Source organism: Dicentrarchus labrax, unplaced genomic scaffold, assembly GCF_905237075.1.
Source record: "Dicentrarchus labrax unplaced genomic scaffold, dlabrax2021, whole genome shotgun sequence".
NCBI lineage: Eukaryota > Metazoa > Chordata > Actinopteri > Moronidae > Dicentrarchus > Dicentrarchus labrax.
In genome coordinates this window covers 2,963,912-2,978,744 of record NW_026136720.1, presented here as the reverse complement: position 1 = coordinate 2,978,744, position 14,833 = coordinate 2,963,912, and the positions used below count along the sequence as shown (strand labels likewise).

The 14,833-nt window shown below is 38.3% G+C and overlaps 2 protein-coding genes and 1 pseudogene across 7 annotated transcripts in view; 2 read left to right on the top strand and 1 right to left on the bottom strand.

Annotated features, from left to right (window-relative positions):
• Window positions 1-14,833, top strand: part of LOC127352549 (E3 ubiquitin-protein ligase TRIM21-like) — a 32,284-nt gene that overhangs the window by 11,605 nt on the left and 5,846 nt on the right. The window lies entirely within an intron of this gene.
• On the top strand, window positions 161-14,788 carry LOC127352555 (E3 ubiquitin-protein ligase TRIM21-like). 6 transcript variants are annotated; one of them, XM_051381040.1, is made up of 3 exons: window positions 169-337; window positions 1,500-1,616; window positions 12,919-14,788. In XM_051381040.1, the coding sequence occupies exons 2-3, from the start codon at window positions 1,507-1,509 to the stop codon at window positions 14,441-14,443; spliced, it is 1,635 nt and encodes a 544-aa protein (XP_051237000.1). In that variant the 5' UTR covers window positions 169-337; window positions 1,500-1,506; the 3' UTR covers window positions 14,444-14,788. The 6 variants fall into 6 exon arrangements, with proteins under 6 accessions (XP_051236995.1, XP_051237000.1, XP_051236999.1 ...); XM_051381039.1 differs by having other exon boundaries at window positions 172-337; window positions 1,500-1,690; window positions 12,993-14,787; XM_051381038.1 differs by having other exon boundaries at window positions 174-337; window positions 1,500-1,701; window positions 13,004-14,787.
• Window positions 10,130-10,225, bottom strand: LOC127354004 (uncharacterized; annotated as a pseudogene).

Sequence of the window (14,833 nt, the reverse complement as noted above, 5' to 3'; positions counted from 1 at the left end):
GTTCCTGAATATCTTACACTGACCTCTTTTCTTATGTTGTCTGTTTGTTATTGTATGATCCTTTGGCTGCTGTAGACTCACATTGTAGGAAAAACCCATCTTGTTCCAAAGATATTTCCCAATCAGTCAATAACAGCTCACTCACAGATCTGCACTGAGAGGAGGAGCAACACTGAAAGAGCTTCAGTGACACATTTCCTGGAAATGAAAGTGAAAGTTTGTCTGAAGACAGCAGAGCTGCAGTGGAGACAAGTCTCTCTGTTTGTCTCTGAAGACAAATTCAACTGAATCCATCAGGTTTTTCTCAACTAAACAGCAGAATCTCTGCCAACCTCTGGTGAGTCCACTGCCCTACAGAGCTTGTTACAGTCTGTTATAGCACATACAGATAGAAGGAAGGAGCTAAATCCAACCAAACAATGAAAACACACCACAGAAACTAGTCCTGCTGAAAGCTAACTAGCCTAGCTTAGCTTCCCTTTGGGTTGTGTAAAGGACAGAGTACAGCGTCTGATTTCATCTGAGAGTTTGTTGTATTGCTTATAAAGGTATAACATTGTACTATTACAACTTATATAACTGTTACACACTTTGGTAAGTATCCTTAAACCTTCACATGTTTTTCTCTCATCTTCAGTCTTCACAATGCAATTATTTTTCCTGAAGGGCAGAGTTACTTGCAAAATGTAATTAAATATGTAAATAAAAGTAAAAGAAATATCAATCAGAACCGAGATCAGTTGCGTCTCCTGTGTCAGGATTCTGAGGGGGAACCCAGAAGTAGATCGGACAAGAGGTAGAGTGTAAACAGTTTATTAGACCAAATTAGTGACAAAAGGGGGAGCTGGCAGGCGAGAGTGGGAGTCCAGAGATGGGGGTGATCCAGACAGTGGCTGGCTGGCAGGCTTGGAGTGTGGGGATCCAGTGGCTGGCTTACAGGAGGCTTGGGCTGAGTGGACTGGGTTCCAGGGCTGAGTTCCAGGAATGATTGCTGAGGCAGAGAGACACGGTTAGTTACGGACAAAAACAGACGACAAGAGATTGGCTCAGGCAGGCAGAAGCAGACAGGCAACTAACGGTAGCAACGATAAATAACTGGCTGGAAAGCAGTAGGATACTCAATACTTCACAACAATCTGGTGTTGACTGGATGTGTGGCTGCTCCTTAAGTACTGCTGAAGATTGATGAGGAGCAGGTGTGGTGATGACCTCAGCCAGGTGTGTGAGCAGCCAGAGATAGACACGCCCCGAGCACTGCCAGAGTGACACAAACACCACAAGACAACACAAAACACCCGAACGGTCATCACGGCCGGGGATTCATGACATCCTGCTCAGTGTGTTTTTAAAGAAAAACTGATGTATTTTAAAATTGTAATCCTGCTAAACAATTACTATCTTTACGCAATGTAACAGTAACCTGGTGATTTATTTAGTAACTGTAATGGATTACAGTTACAGAGAGAACTTTGAAGTTTGTTTTATTTTCATCCTCACAGTGTAGATATGTCTGCTGCCAGCTGCCTGCTGACTGAAGATCAGTTTCTGTGCTCCATCTGTCTGGATGTGTTCACTGATCCAGTCACCATACCATGTGGACACAACTTCTGTAAAACCTGCATCACTGAACACTGGAATATTAATGTCCAGTGTCAGTGTCCCAACTGTAAAGAGGTTTTCAACACAAGACCTCAGCTGAAGGTCAATACTTTTATCTCTGAGATGGCTGCTCAGTTCAGACAGTCAGCTCAACAGAAAGCCAGCAGCAGCAGCTCAGAGCAACAAGTTTCCAAACCAGGAGAAGTTCCCTGTGACGTCTGCACTGGAACCAAACTGAAGGCCCTGAAGTCCTGCCTGGTGTGTCTGGCCTCCTACTGTGAGACTCACCTGGAGCCTCATCTGACAACGTCAGGCCTGAAAAGACATCAGCTGATCGACCCTGTGGAGAACCTGGAAGACAGGATGTGTACGAAGCACGATAAACTGATGGAGCTGTTTTGTAAGACCGACCAGATGTGTGTCTGCATGCTCTGCACTGTTTTAGACCACAAGACACATGATGTTGTTCCTCTGAAAGAAGAATATGAAGGAAAGAAGACCGAGCTGGGGAAGAGAGAGGCTGAAATTCAGCAGATGATCCAGAAGAGACGACTGAAGATTCAGGAGATCAAACGCTCAGTGGAGCTCAGCAAGGAAGGTGCAGACAGAGAGATAGCAGATGGTGTTCAGGTCTTCACTGCTCTGAAGGAGTCTGTTGAGAGAAGACAGGCCGAGCTCATCGACACGATCAAAGAGAAGCAGAGAAAGACAGAGAAACAGGCTGAAGACTTCATCAAAGAGCTGGAACAGGAAATCTCTGAGCTGAAGAAGAGAAGCTCTGAGGTGGACCAGCTCTCACAGTCTGAAGACCACCTCCACCTCCTCCAAAGCTTCCTGTCTCTGAACGCTGCTCCACCCACCAAGGACTGGACAGAAGCCAGCGTCCGTCCACCTTCATATGAGGGGACTGTGAGGAGAGCTGTGAATCAGCTGGAGAAGACGCTCAGTAAACAGATGAAGAAGCTGCTCGCTGAGGTCGAGCTGAAGAGGGTCCAGCAGTATGCAGTGGATGTGACACTCGATCCTGATACAGCAAATCCCTACCTCATCCTGTCTGATGATGGAAAACAAGTTTACTGTGGTGATGTATGGAAGAATCTCCCAGACAATCCACAGAGATTTGATACTGTTGCTTGTGTCTTAGCAAAGCAGAGTTTCTCTTCAGGAAGATTTTATTACGAGGTTCAGGTTAAAGGGAAGACTGAATGGGATTTAGGAGTGGCCAGAGAGTCGATCAACAGGAAGAGAATAATCTCACTGAGCCCTCAGTATGGTTACTGGACGATACTGTTGAGGAATAAAAATGAGTACCAAGCTGCTGCAGTCCGTCTCTCTCTGCAGTCTGAGCCTGAGAAGGTGGGGGTGTTTGTGGATTATGAGGAGGGTCTGGTCTCCTTTTATGACGTTGATGCTGCAGCTCTTATCTACTCCTTTACTGGCTGCTCCTTCACTGAGAAACTCTACCCATACTTTAGTCCCAGTATTAATTATGGTGGTACAAACTCTGCCCCTCTGATCATCTCTCCTGTCAATCACACTGAGTAGAACAACCATTTGATTTTCTACAGAAAGATTCACATCATTTAATGGAATAAATGTATATTTATTGGTGATGGACGGTGTATACTTTTTTCCTTTTATTATATAAATGTCACATTGCTACTTATTACAACCACACACATTGAGCATAGCGTTAGTTCAGGCAGGGCACGAAGTCAGGATTAGCTTTCAGTTACAGCTATATCATACATCACAGCTAGTCATAAACATACATCAGCTGATCCTCTAAGCTTCCCATTGGATACCATACACAGTCAGCTGACAGCTCACCTGATTTCCTCAAGCATCCAATTGGCAAACATCATGCATGGCGCCTTATTTAAGCTGCTTTAGCCTGCCTGCCTATCTCTGCTGCTCCTCTACAAGCACCCACCTCCACCCCAGCTCCTCCTTTTTATGTTGTTTCTAATTAATCAATGTCATTTTCTGATTGCCATTGATGCTGCTCTGTTCTGTACCCTGGGGGGTCTCTGCTGCCGCTCTCCTTGTCTTAAACTTTTCCATGTATGCACATGGAAGGGCAGGGAGGTGTGCTCTCCCTGCCTTAAGGTTTTCCACGTAGGCATGCAGAAGGACAAGGAGGTCCCAGAACAGAGCAATACCGCCAAATGTAAAATTCTGCTTGGAATATAAGATATTTTGACGAAAGTGGTCCTGACTGAACTATTTTACTGCGCTCACTGATATCATATTGTAGCCTGCTTTATTCTAACAACTGCATTATCTGCCTTCAAAACTGTAAAATCATCAGAAAACAATGTACTCAGGAATAAGAAGCATTTACACATTCTTTAAATGTCTGAGTGACAAATTCAAACCTTTATATTGTCTGATCATTGTTTATATAAGAATACTTTATACTACATACTGACATAAATTACTGAAGAGCCTTTTTATAAATGAGACAAAAGTAAATTGCTTTAAAATAAAATAAAAACAAAAACAAAACTTTTTATTGTGTCTGATTCATTTATTTAGTTTTTGGTCACATCTGAGACCGTTGGTAGTGTCAGATAATATTAATTTAATTTAATGTAGATTTTTACTTCATTGTCTCTGTGTAAATGTTTCATGTCTCTAATATAGTGGTTGCAGCTAAAGATTAATAATAAACTGAAAGTCTCCCTCGTCTCAATGTTTTAGGAGATTAAATGTTTTCTATTTCTTTGATGGAACACGATTATTATTATTATTATTTGGCATCATTGCACGCCTTCCCAACATCAAGACTGCTGCAAATCACACATGACAGATGTAACCAAACAACGTAACAAGACGAAACAGACAACTGACAGATCCTATTTGAGGTTTTAACTCAAACTGTTGCTAAATTTCCTCCAGAGAAACTAAGAGAGAACTTTTTCCTGTTATTACTATGAGAACATTTCAGAGCCTGTACTTTATTTTCTTTTACTTGTGTAAAAGAAGTTGAATCAGTACTTTTACTATTCTTTATATATATAGAAATGATCTAAACAAGGTTACAAAGTGCTGTGACAAAATAAATAAGATAAAAACAAAGAAACAACAAAGTATAAACATAAGTAACCAAACAAAACACAGTTAAAATACGAGAATAAAATAAAATAAAACAATCAACAACACCAAGAATTACATATCAATAATAATAATAATAATACCAATACTTCTACTACTACTAAAAATAATAATACCAATACTACTACTACTACTACTATTATTAATAATTATATTAATACTAATTAATATATATATATATATATATATATATATATATATATATATATATTTTTTTTTTTTTTTTTTTTTTTTTTTAATTGAATAAATTAAATGTCCAAAACTACAAGGTATACAATGACAATCAGCACATTGGTGAGTGACATAAATAATAAATCAAAGATACACAAATTAAAGTACAAATTTAAAAAAATAATAATAATAATTAAAATGAATAAATAAATCAAAAATAAATAGTTCAAACAGGGGCTTCAGGGAAAAACTTTTAATAATGACTCAGCAAGGTATTACTTTTTTTGTTATTTAAAGGGGAACTTCGGCAGATTTTTACCCTCGTCTTGATCACTATAGGTCACCGAGTACTGTCGATAGGAAAAAGGACGAACAGAATTGGTTCTAGCAAACTGGAGATGCTGCAGCTAATGGCCAGAGCTCCCAGTTAGTTATAATACACTTTTTGGGGGCATATCCTAAAGAGTGCCTTTTGCTCCTCTTAACAGACACAAAATGCAGTTAAAATGTCTGTGCAACATGATCAGGGCCCTTACGTGACAACAACATTCCTTTTCAACTCATACGTTGTGCAGAAACCGTACAAACAGTACTGTCGCCTACCTGTTTTTCCACCGCTCGCTTCACCGAAAGCCCAGAATAATCCATCACGGAGATAATGCCTTTGCGACGAAAAAAAGTTTATTTCCCCTCAAAATGTCCATGTCTTCACACACTACTCTCCGATTTGCACACTTCCTGCAACAATTTCTTCTTCTGCGTTTCCCTGCAACAAGTGAAATCCCACGGGAGAAAAGGAGCAAATTTAGGTAAATAGTGATTTTGCAAATTTTTGTTTGTGAATAAAGAATTGTGCATATAGGATAACAAAGTTCATCAGGTGTTCAAGAGCATTATCTTCTGGGTTAACATAGTAGCAAATAACATCTTTAAGGGTAAGAGAGTAGACAGAGTTAGCAGCATCAAAAAAATGAGATTCAACATCACTCCAAAACTTTTTAGATATATCACAATAAAAAAACAGATGTGAAATTGTTTCTGTATTAAGATTACAAAAAGTACAGGAATCATCAACATCTATAAACTTAGCAATAATACTACTAACTGGGTATATATTATGCAGTATTTTAAAATGTACTTCTTTAGCCTTGTTAGATATGCAATATTTGTGGGGTAGAAGCTCTTCTCCAGTTGATGTCCTCTATTTGGGACCTCCAGTAAAACTTGCCTCTAGGCACAACTCTATTCATTCTTTGAAAACACTGGCGAATATGTTTATTATTACACTTTCTATCTGTTAGTTCAATTCCACTCAGCATCAGTACAGGTTGACTTGGTTTATATTCACTGTAACTCAAGTGGCTTTTTATAAGTTGAATTAACTCTATTGGGATAGCACGAGTTACAGATATAAATTCTCTGGAGGGAACAGGAAAACTGTGTACAGACATACAACGTTCATAAGACAACATATTACCAGCATTATCAAAAAGATCGAGGATATGGATGATACCTCTTTCAAACCATTTTAGCAAGAATAAGGATTTGTTTCTTATAAGAATATTGATATTATTCCAGAGGAAAGCCTTGTGGGGGGAGAAATTGTGGACAAAAGCCAGCTTCCATGCTAGGAGGGTTTGTTGATGAAATTTTGATAGTTTGATTGGTAATCTATTAGGTAAAAAATTACAATTCAAAAGAAAGGAAAGACCTCCAATTTTATTAAAGATGTAGTTTGGGATGAAAAACCAGATAGAGTCAGGGTTTCTGAGACACTTTCTCAACCAGTTAACCTTAAAGGTATTGACAGTGTCGATAAAATCTAGGACTTCAAGACCTCCTTCTGCCTTACTGATGGAAAGTACACATTTCTTGAGTTTATGAGATTTATTTTTCCAGATGAAATCTAAAAAAATGTATTGACCTGTGTGGTAGTTGGTTCACTTACAGATAGGGACAATGCTGGATATACGAAGCGAGACAAGCTTTCTGCTTTAGAGAGAAGAACTCTACCTAGGACAGACAAGTCCCTTTGAAGCCAAATGTTAAAATAGATTTGGTCTTTTTTAGTGAGAATGAGAAATTTAAATGTTGCCTAGCTGTAAGATCTTTAGTTATGAATATTCCTAAATATTCAACAGAAGTCTTTACTGGGATATTTTCAATTGTAGAATCATTGGAATTACGCAAAGACAAAATTTCACATTTGGACATATTAAGTCTTAGACCTGAGGCGTTTGGATAATTAGAGTAATAGCATTAGAGAGTTGATTCTTGTCTTTTAAAAAAAGTGTAGTGTCATCTGCCAGTTGGGAGATTTTTAATTCTCTGCCAAAAATTGAGATACCTTCAAATTTCTCATTGTTTAATTTGTCATTTGTACCTTCATTGGGCTAATTTTATGCACCTATTTGCTTACTGTGAGCTGTGAGAAGCTATTTTATTTACAAAAAGGGAAGTTATTTTACATTATGGATTATTCATATTGACTATTATACTGCGCTGTTGCAAATTTAGTTTATTGAATTTTATATGCAGTTAAAGTGTAAAGCTTACACTGTGATTTTAATATTTTCTGTGTTATGGACAGGTCAGGTTTCTTTGGTTGTTTGTTCTCTGGATCTGGATCTTCCAGCGACGTTGATGGCGAGCCTTCCCACCTGGATCAAAAGTGAAAGGGAGACAGTATCACCAGATACTACCAGTGGGTACTTGAACGTATCCTAATTCTGCCACACCTTGTGGGTGGTGGGCCGACTGCTGCACAACACTCTCACATTCAGCCCCCTCAACACACACACACACACACACACACACACACACACACACACACACACACACACACATTCCCCCTTATGACTTTTGACTTCTTGACTTCATCGTGTGGAACTGAGAACTGAGTGGCAGGATATTTTCCTGAAGAGTATTGGTTGGATGCAAAATTGATTGTTCTTTTGGCCATGTTATATGATTGAATTTGATTTAGATAGAGAAACTTGAATTGTACAAAAGTAATCTTAAATTCAGTTTAGAATTAAGATTTTGATAATTAATGTGAAACTGAGCAATTGCAAATGTGATATTCTTTTTTTTTTTTTGTGATTTAACACAACCAGTGTTATCAGTGTGAGTGGTGCCATTGTTCGTAATTTTGTATGTATTTTTATTATTTTTTACTTTAATACAAAAAGCCGGCATGTTCCTAAGTTCAACCTCTTGCCTCTGAGCTTGATTTAAGCATTTCACTGTGCTCCAGCAGTCGAACCTACTGGTCCATTATCTAGAGTAGTATTGCCACCTATTATTGTTTGAAGGGGTGTTACATTTACTATATTGATTGACAATAACTCAGTGACTAAAAGAAATAAAAAGGGAGATATAGGGCAGCCTTGTCAGACACCTCTGTTAATTTGAAATCTTTTAGATGTGTTCAAATTGATTATCACAGAGCTGTTAATGTCTTTATAAAACATACTGACAATATCAACAAAGTTATTCCCAAAACCGAATACTTTGAGGGACTGAAAAAGAAAGTTGTGCTCAATTGTATCAAAGGCCTTATAAAAGTCTAAGAACAAAATAAAAGCCTCGGTGTCGATTTTTCATAAAACCTGTTTGAGTTTCTGCAATAATCATGTCTAATAATATTAATACATGGTTTTTAGTTTTCACAATCAATGACTGTGAAACTCTCTAACTGGTCTCACTGGTTGCTGGTTACTGGGGGAACTGGTATTTTAGATTTCAGATTTTTCCACCAAATTTTTTGGCACCTTCTTCTGAATGTTTCAACGTAGAAACTTCATTCAAACGTCAAAACGTTCAGCTCAATTAGAACATTATTGCTTCTTCTTTCAACTCTTAACTACTCATTCATACTTTCAGCTAGAAATTACATTTAAACTCTCAAATATTCCACATCTTTCAGACATTTTAGCTCTCATTCCACTTTTCAAATCCAGTAAAACTCAAAATATTTAACTTTTTTTACATAAAATTACAATGGAAGTCCATTAGAAAATCCTTCAGACGCACTCATCTTCAACCTCTTCCCACACATTCATACATTCACATAGAAGCTCCGTTCAAACATTAAAACGTTCATGAAAAACAGGACTTTCTGACAATAATTCAGCTTTTTTCATATTTTTCATACTGTGTACTCAATTGCAGTTCAAAATTCATGAAACTTTCAGCCCCTTGCTCTCTTGAACATAAAAACATAGGGAACATTTGTGCTGGTGTATCAGAGTTAAAAATGCACTTTATTAATTCTTACTTTCAATATGTATTTGTGAATTTTATTTATTTATTCATTCCATTGAGTGTGAATTTGATCTCATTAAGTTATTTTTCATTCACTGTTATTTTGGTTCATTTTCGGTGGAAATTTAGTTTTCTGAACTTTGTCCTTCCGTAGCTCCCGAACTTCCGTAGTTCCTTCATTCGTGTTGTTTCTGTTTAGTCACCTACCCCACACACACTTTTTACTCTGTTTCACCTATTCTATATAGTTTTTAATGGTTTTGAGAGAGATTTGTTATAAAAATAAAATGTTTTCTGGTAAACTGTAACAGCTCTTTTAGTATTTTTTTTGTTTTTGTAACATGCACATTGCTGTAATGTTTAAATTAATTCATCTATATGTATTTTCAACAGTGTTGCTTTGCATTGCTGAGGGAGCAGAGGGGCAGGAAAAAAGACCAGAAGGAAATGAATGTGCTATATTGTCTTCTGCAGGAGCAAATAAATGCTGGTTAACAGTTCTGTGAGTCGACCTCTGTTTATGCCCACACACCTGTTACACATAAAATAAAAGGTTTCTGAATGACATCACATTGTACGAGGGAACTGTAAACTTACATATACAGTATGTATGTATAGAAGTTATTGTTTTCTTTTACATAGGAATTATCCAAATATTTGAGAGGTCCTATGGCTTTCTTGTTTGTTGATCATTTAGAAACAGAGTCAAAGAGAAATTATAATTCAACAAAATACAGATGAACATTAGGTTTGAAGCATTCCAGCCGTTTGGATATGATGTTTGCCAACAAGACACATAAGTTTGATAGCAGCGTTAATGGGTTGTGAGTCAATATTACAATTTAGAAAGAAGACCATATCTTCTAATATGGGTGTCAGTCTGTTCTAACTTTAAAAATGGGGTGTCGATCACAGTTATTAAAGGTCTAAATCATCAAGTCAGAGGACAAATACAACATAACCAAAAAATAAATAAAGGAATGAGGAACGGTTCACCAATTTGCATGTCATCCTTGCATGCTAATCTTCTCTGTATCGTTCCAATTTTAGTATATGTGCTACCGAGTAACACATCAGCTCCCTGTCTCTGCAGGGTATTTCTAGGGGGTCAGTCCAGAGAGAGTCCTGACTCATGGTGTCTCTCAGACTCACTTTAGAGGATTAAAGCAGCTCTAGGCGGCTCTAAACGGCTCTCAGACAGCTGATAACAACAGGAATAAGAGGTCTGGCTGTTGTACTGTGAGTCCTGTACCTACTTTCTTCCTATTTTCTGCCTTTATTTTCACTCCAACTGTCAGCTGCAGTTCCATAAAGTCACCAGCAGGTGTCAGCCTATGAGCAGTGTATGGGAGGAGGGTGCTGTTGTAGTCTGAACATTGACAGTATGCTGTATATTAGAGTCTGACAGCACATTAATTAAACACTTTTAAATCGGGGGTTTAGCGATGGGAAGATGAATTCGGTGTACAACTGAAACACCTCTGAGCTCTAATTCATCTGTTTATCTTGTCATCCTGTATGTCTTTCTGTATTAAACCCTTCTTCAGTATTGATGTTTTTCATCCTGGGACTCTTCAGTTGACAGCAGATATGTTATTATTGATTCTTTGAGTCTATTTGTTAAAGGTTGAACACAGTTTGGAGGTTCTGGGACATCTGGTTTTGGATGGTGTGTGTGTTTGGTTCATGGAGGTCCTGTTTGTCCAGAAAGTGACAGTGTTGCTGTGCAGCAGGGTCCGGTTTAGCCCATGAAGGCAGCAACAAGTGGACGTGGCCTTTCAGATGGGACAGAATGAATTGCATGTCCTCCTCTCTGAATTTGTCATTTCCTCTCTGTAAGAAATGTGCTCTAGATATTCTTCCACTGCTAGCAGGTTTGGGTTGGAGGCTTTTGTATGGCAGGAGATTTTTCTAAAATGAACAATTGTAATTTCACTTAAGAATTAATTGAAAGAAATATTTTACTTTATTACTTTTGAAACCTCAGAATCACAGAGAAGCCTACTTGTGGCCCAGTGACAAAAGTTTTCCCTCTCAGTGTTTCTGTATTTTTTCCTGTAATGTGATCAGTAAGAAATCTGTCACATAAAGAAAAGATGGTAAACAGTTTGGAAAGCAGCAGAAAGTGAAATTACAGAGTAAACAGTGAGCTGAACATTGGAGTGTTTGTGGGATTGTAGAGGGACTGTAAAGGGAGCGTTGTAGAATATTGATCTAAAGATACAGTATGTTCCTGAATATCTTACACTGACCTCTTTTCTTATGTTGTCTGTTTGTTATTGTATGATCCTTTGGCTGCTGTATACTTACATTGTAGGAAAAACCCATCTTGTTCCAAAGATATTTTCAGTCAATTATAGCTCACTCACAGATCTGCACTGAGAGGAGGAGCAACACTGAAAGAGCTTCAGTGACACATTTCCTGGAAATGAAAGTGAAAGTTTGTCTGAAGACAGCAGAGCTGCAGTGGAGACAAGTCTCTCTGTTTGTCTCTGAAGACAAATTCAACTGAATCCATCAGGTTTTTCTCAACTAAACAGCAGAATCTCTGCCAACCTCTGGTGAGTCCACTGCCCTACAGAGCTTGTTACAGTCTGTTATAGCACATACAGATAGAAGGAAGGAGCTAAATCCAACCAAACAATGAAAACACACCACAGAAACTAGTCCTGCTGAAAGCTAACTAGCCTAGCTTAGCTTCCCTTTGGGTTGTCTTAAGTGCAGATTTTCATCTAAAATTGACATTTTAAAACTTTTATTACTGTTACACACGTTGTTAAGAGTCCTTAAACCTTCACGTGTTTTCTTCTCTAAATATATCACAGTTCAGTGTAATAAATATGTTTGGTCTAGTGTAAGAATATCTTCACTGTGATATATATAATATAAGAGAGCAGTGTTATTTAATTGAGATGTGACAGTAGTGGAGGGATCAGGGGTTTGGGATGTTGTCACTCTTTATGTTTATTATTTTAATAACTAACAAGCAGCTTATGCCCAAAAGCTACAGTCATATTGCTAGAGGTACTGATATCTGGGGTCGGTTACCATGACAACTAGTTAATGTGTTATCCTACATATTCATATATTATACAGAACTGAACATTTCATTTATATGAATTAATTATAGACATAAATAGATATATGACAGAAATTAGTATTGCTGTTACTAATGAACACAATATAATAATCTGATAATAATAATCTCTCTGTTCCATGTTTTGTGGTGTCCTCTGTATATTTTGTGCTTCTTTGATTTGTATTTTTCTGTATTTTTTGAGTAATACTCTCAGGATATTCATTGTACCCATGGCAGGAAAGGTAAATGTTTTGAAATGAAGATCACTTATTTTCTGAACTTCTGATCTTATAGAAATACAACCACTGAACTGCACATCTGTTTTTCATTGGCAGCATAGTCCAAAACCAGACTGTGTAATGAGCTGCCTTAATTAATCAGATTGTGAATCCAAATTCATCAACAACCACAGCTCATATTTGAGTTGTGCCATTTTTAGTAAATGTGGACCTCAATCGGTTTCAATATAACAACAGAACTCAGGATAACTCTCCTTTTATGCCATTAATCATATTTTGATTGTATTATAATAAATCTTATTGTACTTTTGTTTCATTTTGTCCTCACAGTGTAGATATGTCTGCTGCCAGCTGTCTGCTGACTGAAGATCAGTTTCTGTGCTCCATCTGTCTGGATGTGTTCACTGATCCAGTCGCCATACCATGTGGACACAACTTCTGTAAAACCTGCATCACTGAACACTGGAATATTAATGTCCAGTGTCAGTGTCCCAACTGTAAAAAGGTTTACAGCACAAGACCTGAGCTGCAGGTCAATACTTTCATCTCTGAGATGGCTGCTCAGTTCAGACAGTCAGCTCAACAGAAAGCCAGCAGCAGCAGCTCAGAGCAACAAGTTTCCAAACCAGGAGAAGTTCCCTGTGACGTCTGCACTGGAACCAAACTGAAGGCCCTGAAGTCCTGCCTGGTGTGTCTGGTCTCCTACTGTGAGACTCACCTGGAGCCTCATCTGACAATGTCAGGCCTGAAGAGACATCAGCTGATCAACCCTGTGGAGAACCTGGAAGGCAGGATGTGTACGAAGCACGATAAACTGCTGGAGCTGTTCTGTAAGACCGACCAGATGTGTGTCTGCATGCTCTGCACTGTTTTAGACCACAAGACACATGATGTTGTTCCTCTGAAAGAAGAATATGAAGGAAAGAAGGCTGAGCTGGGGAAGACAGAGGCTGAAATTCAGCAGATGATCCAGAAGAGACGAATGAAGATTCAGGAGATCAAACGCTCAGTGGAGCTCAGTAAGGAAGGTGCAGACAGAGAGATAGCAGATGGTGTTCAGGTCTTCACCGCTCTGAAGGAGTCTGTTGAGAGATGCCAGGCTGAACTCATCAACAAGATCAAAGAGAAGCAGAGAAAGACAGAGAAACAGGCTGAAGACTTCATCAAAGAGCTGGAACAGGAAATCTCTGAGCTGAAGAAGAGAAGCTCTGAGGTGGACCAGCTCTCACAGTCTGAAGACCACCTCCACCTCCTTCAAAGCTTCCTGTCCCTGAACGCTGCTCCACCCACCAAGGACTGGACAGAAGTCAGCGTCTGTCCACTTTCACATGAGGGGACTGTGGTAAGAGCTGTGAATCAGCTGGAGGAGACGCTCAGTAAACAGATGAAGAAGGTCGAGCTGAAGAGGGTCCAGCAGTATGCAGTGGATGTGACACTGGATCCTGATACAGCACAGTCCAAACTCATCCTGTCTGATGATGGTAAACAAGTTAATCATGGTGATGTATGGAAGAATCTCCCAGACAATCCAGAGAGATTTAATAGTTGTCCCTGTGTCTTAGCAAAGCAGAGTTTCTCTTCAGGAAGATTTTATTACGAGGTTCAGGTTAAAGGGAAGACTGAATGGGATTTAGGAGTGGCCAGAGAGTCGATCAACAGGAAGGGAGTAATCACAGTGAGTCCTCAGGATGGTTACTGGATGATATGGTTAAGGAATAAAAATGAGTATGAAGCTCTTGTTGACCCTGCAGTCAGTCTCTCTCTGCAGTCTCAGCCTGAGAAGGTGGGGGTGTTTGTGGATTATGAGGAGGGTCTGGTCTCCTTTTATGACGTTGATGCTGCAGCTCTTATCTACTCCTTTACTGGCTGCTCCTTCACTGAGAAACTCTACCCATACTTTGGTCCAGATAATAATAATAAAGGTACAAACTCTGCCCCTCTGATCATCTCTCCTGTCAATCACACTGAGTAGAACAACCATTTGATTTTCTACAGAAAGATTCACATTTAATGGAATAAATGTATATTTATTGGTGATGTACGGAATATATATATTTTCCTTTTATCATGTAAATGTATTGATATCATATTGTAGCCTCATTTATTCTAATAACTGCATTATCTGCCTTCAAACTGTAAAATCATCAGAAAACAATGAACTCAGGAATAAGAAGCATTTACACATTCTTTAAATGTCTGAGTGACAAATTCAAACCTTTATATTGTCTGATCATTGTTTATATAAGAATACTTTATACTACATACTGGCATAAATTATTGAAGAGCTTTTTTTTAATGACACAAAAGTCTTTTGTTTTTCTCTATTTTTCTTTTTAAATAAACAAAAAAAAAAAAGTTTCTC

Coding starts and splice junctions, on each gene's coding strand:
- LOC127352555 (XM_051381035.1), top strand. CDS start 1,507: ATGTCTGCTGCCAGCTGCCTGCTGACTGAAGATCAGTTTCTGTGCTCC.